The sequence below is a fragment of the Numenius arquata genome, chromosome 1, assembly GCF_964106895.1.
Source record: "Numenius arquata chromosome 1, bNumArq3.hap1.1, whole genome shotgun sequence".
In the NCBI taxonomy this organism is placed as follows: domain Eukaryota; kingdom Metazoa; phylum Chordata; class Aves; order Charadriiformes; family Scolopacidae; genus Numenius; species Numenius arquata.
The window spans coordinates 29,101,987-29,110,945 of NC_133576.1; the positions used below are offsets into that span (position 1 = coordinate 29,101,987).

Below are 8,959 nucleotides of genomic sequence, written 5' to 3' on the forward strand. Positions count from 1 at the left end.
TGTACAAAGTCATTTGTCGATTACTTAGTTGTAGTTGGATGTGAAACTTAGATTTGGGATGGGAGGAGGAAGAGCCATGTCTAATAACTCTCATCATTCAAAATGTTTTGTCAGTCTTTTCTAAGGCATCCAACTTGGTTTAATTTTACTGTAAAATGTAACTAGATATCAACGTAGTAACTGTACTAGTAACTAATACTTTTGTACCATAACAAAAGTTCAGATTTATATGAAGACAGTGGGGTTTGTGCTTTGATACTTCGTGCACCAGCAGAACTGAGTAATAAGCAGGCTAAACAGAGTATTGCAGAGTATGTTGTGCTATTGGCAAATTAGTGTGCAGTTTATTGAGAAATATAATTGTTTAACATATTTCAGCTTTTATAGATTTGCTCTTTCTGTAGTTCTTTCCAATTAGTTAAAAAATAAATAGATGTAGAAATACTCCTTTCCCCTTGCCCCCAGTACTATTTTTTCCAATTCTCTATTTTTGGCCTCCACTGATACATTAAATGAAACTGAATTACATATTTTATTTTAAGAATATCCTTACTGCTGGGCTGGGTTTTTAACCTTGACCTTAATGTGTACTATTCAATGTTAAAGTGCAACTTCCCAGTTCCTTGGGTCTATTGACAAATTAAAATATTCACATAGACTGAAATGATCTAAAAGCTTTTAGTGACCTTAGCTTTGAAAATACTCATTTGAATAACTTTCATGATAAGGATTTATGTATTGAATTTTAAGGGACTGATGTACTTTTTAACTGTTTTCTCCCTTGATATGCACAGATATACAGACAGAATGTAGTAGCTAGAAAATTAACCGTTTTAACTAGGGGAATCAGTAAGACTTTAATACAAGCAAGGTCTATTTAAGACATAAATTTACTTGCTATTATTCATTGATTGTTTGACGTCTTAAAACAAACAAAACCCACAATCAAGAGTAATGATTCCGAAGTTATTCTGTTAGTCATTGCCTTTCATCGTATCTTATTTTTCAGTCTACTTGTGTGTGTTTGCCAGGGATTTTTGTTGTCATTTTGAAGTACTGTTTCTTAACCTGAAGCAAGAGCACAGAAGATGATAGAGGAGAAATTTTGAGATACAGCCTGTGCAGTATATAGACTTCTTTTGCACAAATAAAGCAAGACAGTCTGAGAAATTATTTTCTGCATATTCATGCTGTACAACTGTAAATTGAAAAACAAATTGCAAGGCAGAACTTCATATTATTTTAAGCATACCTTTTTTGTCATATGCAATATCTAGCAAAATGAAATACGAAATGTCTGAGGTTTTATATAACAAATTATAGTCAGAAAGCAAAAGCTATCATGTATCTTATTCATTGATGGTTAATTATATTCTCAGAATAGTGTCACTGTCTGACAATTAGTAGTGATACAGAGACATGAGATTGTCTAAAGCCCTCATTTTAATTAAAAGTTTGGGAAAATGTTGGCACAGACTCTTGCGACATTGCCTTCTGCATCTACCAGCTGCAATATGCACTATCAAATATTTTTCTGCAGTGCCTGATCTAGCTCTGAGTTCCAGTAATTCTCCCATCTGTTGCAAAATGACCTTGAAATGATTTTTAGGGCTTGGTGTTTTCCAGCCCTGAAAGTGGGATGAAGAGTAGTTCATTGCAGTTCCAGCCAATTTCAGTTGTGCTTGCACCTGCTACTGAATCTAGTCTGACAGATCTGAAAGTAGCAGTTGTCATTTGCAGAACTTCTTGCTTGTGGGGTTTCAGATACATTTGGAGGTGGCTATGCATTGTAGTCCTCTCCCAATATATCTAAGGCGAGCTTCCTGATTGTAATTGTTGCTGTTCACAGGTGCCTCGTGTGTGGTATTCCTGTATTCTTAGCCTTTATAATCTCTCATTTCTTGAAATTATGTGGATATTTACAGCAAAAAAGATAAGGAGTAAGCATTTATATGGGTGAAAAGCATTGTATATATTCCTGGCAATTAGTAGTAGCATCAGTTGCTCTTCCCTGTTTGTGAGAGAGCCTACATGAATGGACTGTGATCTTGACAGAACACTGTGTATGTTGGTGGAAAATAGGTTGATTGTAGTAAGTGGAGGTTTTGTCTCTATTAGAGTGGCTGTGCTATTTTAGTGCCAGAAGCCTTGGTCTGTGTGGGATTTGCCTGGTTTCAGACAGTGTAACTGCCTCAGAGTTTAAATGCACGTACAATATAGAAAGGTCAGAGGTGATAACAAAAAACAATTTTGTATGTATTTGACTTATAAACAACATTCCTATCCACATCATTTGCCTGTGAAGTCAACCACAATTATTCCACTTTATTCCTGCTGAATGCTCCATTGAGAATAAAGAGACTTTCAACGATAGTTTGATGACTAAACATTTGAAGGTTAACTTTGTCAAAAACTTTTATTCACAGCTGAGTCACGCCAACTCTGTCCCAAATAGATCTGATGTTCTCCTTTCCCCATATTCCACTCCCCCATCAGAACAGGCCTCGTGAGTCTTCCTCTGTGTGGGTTTAGATGTCTTCACAGTTTCCTAAAATAGCAGAGTTCGTGTGACACCTTAGAGGACACGAGGTAATACATAAGCAGTTGATGCAGAAAGCAGAGAGCCAATTCACTGAGATATGTAAAGCCCTGAGTAACCTGGTCTGACCTCATAGCTGACCCTGCTTTCAGCAGGGAGTTTGGGCCTCCTGAGGCCCTTTCTTACGTGGATGAGCTTGTTGGGGAGAAAAGAGCTGGGAAGGGCCTTTAAGGTGAACACAGAAAACTTTAAACAGAAGAGTGTTTCAGAGGGTGGTTTGATTGACTTACATAGTCAAGATGGTTAGCTTTGTATTCTTTTTAGTATTCTGTACTTTGGGTTTTCAGTTCTATCCATGTCTATTAAGTGAGCCTCATGAAATGGTGAAGGAGACATGAATGGGATAAACCTTGTGATCAGAAAGAAGGTTAGAAGAGCAAAGATCAGACCAGAACTGAAGCTGGTATTTGGAACTATGTAATTCAGTGTCAGTATATGAAAAGAGAAGACAAGAATAAACTTCTGAGACCCTCCTCCTAGGGTACAGAAAAACATCAGAAATTATGTATCTCTGGTAATGTCTTGTACTGATGAATGTCTTTTACTGACCTTTTACAAGGTCTGCTATGATGATATTAATCAGGACATCTCTATATACTTCCATTGTACTTACCTATCTATAGGTAGGCGTATATCTTAGGCTATGTACTATATATGTACAAACTAGCTAGAGATAATGAAGAGCAGCAAGAAGGGGATTCTACAACTATACTAATAGCAAAAGCAGCTTAAGAAAAAAATTAAGTCCCTTGACAGAGAGAAGAGTCAAACCTGTGATGGGCACTATGGAGAGTACAGGAGTATTTGATGCCTTTTTTAGCGCAGATTCCAAGGGCAAAGTTTGCTCCCAGACCCTTTTGTGCACCAGTACACTACTGGAAAGAAAGTAACAGTAGCAGAGCAATAGTTTAGGGACATCTTAAAGATGAGATACACCCAGAGATTTGGAAAGATGTCAGTGATGTAATTGCAAGGCTGCTGACTGTCGTTTGTGAAAAATCATAGGGGTCAGGGGAAATTTCTGACAACTGAACAAAGGATGTAGTAAAAGGGAAAAGGTAGGCTGAATTATCTGTAGGCCAGTTAGCCTCTCCCCTCAGACCCTTGAGAGGTCAAGGACCACCTCTTTGTGGAATCTGTATCCAAACAAGTGGGGTATATGAGATGAGTCAATCATAAAGCCAACCCAGATTTTAGTAGAGGCAAAACATGCACGATCAACCTGATTGCTTCCTGTGATTAAATGATTCTGGCTGTATGCTTGAGGTTACTACAATCAATGCAGTAAAACTTTCAGTGTTGTCTCCTAGAGCATTCTTACCTAGGAGCTGAGGAAATACAGGCTGGATAAGATTCAGGTGAGTTAAAATTGCAGAAGCCCAGCCAGTTTTTAGGAATCAGAAACTCAGTGTCAAGCTGTTGACTGGTATCAAGCAGAGTGCTCTAGCTAGGAATTGCAGCTGGGGTTGATACTGCTTGGAGTCTTCAACAGTGACTGGAGTGATGAGACAGAGCGTACCCTCAGCAGATTTGTAGATGACACTGAATTAGGGTGAGTAGTTGATAAATCGAATGCTAGAAGTCCAATGCAGGTGTGTCTCAATAAATTTTGAGGATTTAGCCAACAGAAGCTTCATAAAAAATTAATGAAGAAAAATTGTGCAGGGGAATCCCATGCATCAGTCCAAGCTTAGAAACCAACCTTCTGAGTAGCAGCCTGACTGAAAAGGGCCAGGGTTATGCTGGATACTAAGTGGAATGGAATGGAGTTTGTCACAGACATGTCTCATAACATGTCAGAACAGATGTCTTCATTAATCCATTTCAGTGTGTTGGAATTATCTTTAAAATTCTTTATTATAATTTGTACCTAAATAATTTAAAGAATAAAAAAAAAAAAAAAGAGTTAAAAACCCACCGTGGTACTTTACCTAGGAAATGCAAAAAGGAACTGCGGTTGCCATTTTTTTTAGGATTTAAGAAAGATACAACTGAGGCTGGTTGTTCCAGTGTCTGAGGATGTTTGCCTTTTATTGTATGCTATTGCATATTTATTTCTATAATAATAATATCTATAATATTAAGTGTTGTATGTATGTGTTCTAATATGAATCAGAACAATGGATTAAAGTATTATAATCAAGTAGAGTTCTTAATCTAAAGCAGGTGGAGACATCAATTTAAATATACCTAATGTTACTAGTTAATTAGCTTTTAGCTAAGGATTATCCATATTTTTATTCATTTGAAAATGTTTGGACTCAAACATACAGTAAGATGCTTGCATTTCAACTCATCCTGTCAGTGATGTTTTCCTGACTTTTTTAGCATATGGTTGGAGCACAGTCTACTTGGTACACTTCAGTCCACTCAGGAAGAGGATAGAGAAAATAAATGTAAATTAATGGGGATATGTTACTACAAGAGTGGTAGTTCAGGTGATACGTGCTGAAGGAAGAGGAATAATACTGGATTGGAAAGGCAGAGGAAGCTCTGGGATTTGGGGTGTCAGAAGAGGAAGGAGCAGAGGTAAGAAATCACGGCTGAGAAGGCTGAAAACCCTGCTGAGATCCTTGGCAGATAACCTTCCAGATTTCACTTTATCTCAGGAGAGACAAGCAGTCTTTCCAACCATATTGGTCATTTTTCCCTCCTCTCTCCATCACACAAATGTTCTGTGTTCTGTCTATTAGACAAATAATAAAGCCAGAGCATATACACTGTAGTATTTCTGGAAATACTGTTGGGTGTAGGGGGAGTAATAACCCTGATAGATATAATTCCTGTTACAAATATAATACTTTTGTAGTATTTTTCTTTTTAAAAAAATTGTACAGCACTGGAAATAATATTTAATCAATAGTTAATACTTACTCATCATGCCCTGATTGTTTTGTTGCTTCTTTCAGTTTTATCTAAGCCTTAGAGGTGGTTACACTGACCAGAAAAATAAGTTGATAAGATTAGGAGATAATACCATATTTGGCTCTACTGTGATTTAGCAAGAAGCCCACCAAAACAAAAGACAATAAAACACGTTTAATTTGCCCAGGCAGGGAAAAAAACATGACTAAAGTGATAAGATGACAGTTGCCTATCTTCATGGAAAACAGAAAATATCTCTCTCATCAGTCTAGATACAATCATTTGCAAAAGTTCTGAAATTGTGGTTAAAACTAGTTTTAAAATTCTGATTGGCAGTGAAGTGGTAGGAGTGGGATGCTTCTGCACTACTCTCAGATTCTCAGCTGATGTAAATTGACTTTAAAGGCACTGGGCTAATTTACTCCTCCTAGGATCTGACACATTATTGACCAGAATAAATTTGAGAATTGCTGTGTCCTGTATTAATGTTCGTTTTTGTTGCCTTAACAGAAGTAACTTTTTACACATTCTTTCTTAGATTATTTCTATTTGTTCCTTCTCCTTTCTTACTTCATCATACAAACCCAGAGTGCTAAATTTCTCAATACACTATTTTAAAATCTCTCCTTATATATACATTCCGAGCTAGTTGACTTCATTAAGTATTTCCTTTCCTGCACAGATTCGTAGAAGCTATTTATCACTGAAACCTTAGGGGAAATCATTATGCTCACTGCCTTTCAAGAAGCATTGCACATAACTCCGTCTGGTTCAATGAAGATCAGCTGTTCTTTTCATTTTTCTCCTTTTCCTTAAGCTTTTTGCTTTATTGCTTTATTCCATTTTGAAAACCATGAAAGCCTTTCATGCCATCAGGTTCTAGTTTGCAGATAACATAGTTGAGATTGCAGAATATTAGGTATTCCATGGGGATGGAGGATAGTCCAAAAGAGGATATTGTCAGAATGAAGCAAATAATCTTCAATCTTGTGTTACCTTTTATAATTGCATTTTTATTGACTTGTTCAGCAAACACATTCATATGCTTGACAATTGACGGAGTACCGTATATCAAGGTAATTGGTAGGTAGTACATACTGGTCTTGTTTTCCGATTGTGATTCTACTCTGCTTGGAAGAAATGTCACGTAAAATATATTGCCACAAGTTCTCTTGTGATCTACGGGAAGTCTTTTGATTATATATGTTTGGGTTTTTTTCATGGTGATCAGGAAAAAAGGGTGAAGCAAAATGCAATAATTGAATTGTTAATTTTAAATCTGTCTCGTTTCAAGAGTGAGTTTTATTGCTCAGACACTGAAATGGCATGGATACTAAGAGTGAGATGAATACACTGCTGTGTTATATTACTGGTATTTACCTGTATGAGATGATATCATAGACCTTGGGGCAACTTTAATTCACAGCAGAAGAGTGTTCAAATGCTGTTGTGAAACTTTGTCATTTATCATTGTACGGTCCATTGACCTAGATGATCTCAGGTTTTTGAAACTGGTCATTTTAAGTCATATGAGGCCCTCTACTGGTAGCCACTTTAAAATATATCAAGGTAAGATTTAAAAAAAAAAAACAAAACAACAAAAGAGTCTGCAATGAAGCTGCCTTTTAAACTTTTAGATTATCTTGTGTAATTCAAGTGCTGGGGACTAAGCAGCCAATAATCTTTAAGTGTGATTAATATGACCCACAACATTGTACAAATGACAAATTTTTAACAGTTAAAATATTTCACATGTATTTTTTCACATGCTACTATTTAGAAATTGTATCCTGTGAGGTTGATATTTTTTTTTTCAGCTATTCTTGTTTTTGTCGTATTTTTACTAGGTCTACATTCCAAGCAGAGTGGCTATTGTGCTTCAGAATACGGATATTCCAAAATGAAGTTCTCGTAACTACCACTGATGAAGCAAGTCATAAAAGAAGTGCTGATACGCTGTACTAGTACTAAGTATAACAAAACTTGCTCTAAGGAGGCTTTCTGAAACTTAGTAGTATTAGGTGTTTAAAATTTAAGATTATATTCACGTATAATTGCAGAGCTCTTGACTTGCTAGAACCTCTTTTGAGGAAACTTTACAAAAGAGGCAGAAAGGAAAACGTTGGTTTTGTAGTTCTAGTAGTACAAAATTACACTTAAGATATTGCAAAGCAGCAGGTATTCTCAATTAAATTGTTGTTTACATAATTTTATCAGGAATAACAAGAGTGATCCTGCTCCAAAGTTTGTTATTTCTTGTAATCCTCTTTTTTGATAGTGAATTCAAATGTTTATTATATAGTAAGGCTTCTTACTAAAAGTAAGTAGTTTGCTTAAATAAAACAGAAGGTTTTGGCTAAAAGGCAGCCTTAATGGTTTGTGGGACCTAATTTGAGGCTCCTCTTCTTCAATGAAGTCCAACATGGAATTAGAAATGTTTATTCAAGTGGATGAGAAGGTCCTCTGAGAGTATTGTACTTTGCCATTTTTTATTTAATTAAAATTGCACAAAAATGCTGAACAGCAAAATGAGCAGGCCAATTGACTGGTGACCTGCTGATGCTATTGCGTGTGTTGCTTATTTGCTCCCAATCAAATCACTTAGTCTGTGCATCTCACTTGCTACAGCTGAAAAAAATGACACAACCGTTTTATTTAGATGACTAGAAATGTTCAGTGAGAAGAGTGTTGTGTTCTTGCTGCAATGATACCACACTGGAAGATGTACTTAAAATGTAATTCTTCCCATTGCATTTATTTCACTCGTGTCAGGACCTTGCAATACTGATTTCACTATATCCAGAAGCTGCCTTTCAGCTTGGAGCATGGTGATGTTCTTGCACTTTTATAACTTTTGAAACATTGCTTCTCATGAAGAAGCAGTCTCAGAATACAGTGATCAAACTAAGGTGTTTTTTCAATAAAATCAAGGTAGTTAATTATTGGAGTGCTGCTAAGATTATTCAAGTGAGTTCTTTCATGAGCTACAACTTTTTTTGTAAAGAGTAAGATTTTGTATATTTGAAAAAGTATTGCAGAGTATTCTGGAAAATTAATACCAAATTAACAAGACATGCTTTATTTTGTTCCACTTATTTAAAAACATATTTGAATTGGTTCTGAAATGAATGTCTTTTGTACAAATCTGAATTTTCTAACTTTTAAAGTAGCCAAAGAGGAAGATGTCCGTGACCATTTCCAAGTCATAATTTTACCCAGTTTCCTACGTGAACCATTGTGTAAATTACTGAATAGTTGTGCCAACACTGAAAATCTAATTACAGTTCTTGGAATGCTTACTTGTGGCTTACTTCTTAAACGAAATAAGGGATACGATGGAATAATGCAGCATGATAGAAAACAGTCTTTTGCAGAGAGAGTTCACACTGAAAGGACTTTATGAACATCCCCAGTCTGCTATGTTCTGTGTGACAGGATTTTATATTGCAGTTGAGTACCATAATGCTGTTTAGGATCATGCTCCATTTTCCTCTA

The 8,959-nt window shown here is 36.1% G+C and overlaps 1 protein-coding gene across 1 annotated transcript in view; it reads left to right on the forward strand.

Moving 5' to 3' along the window:
- Positions 1 to 7,368, forward strand: part of GBE1 (1,4-alpha-glucan branching enzyme 1) — a 166,485-nt gene extending 159,117 nt beyond the window's left edge. The window contains exon 17 of the mRNA XM_074144821.1: positions 7,312 to 7,368. Coding sequence (XP_074000922.1) covers positions 7,312 to 7,368 — 57 coding nt within the window. The remainder of the gene's footprint in view (positions 1 to 7,311) is intronic.
- Positions 7,369 to 8,959: the final 1,591 nt, after the last annotated feature.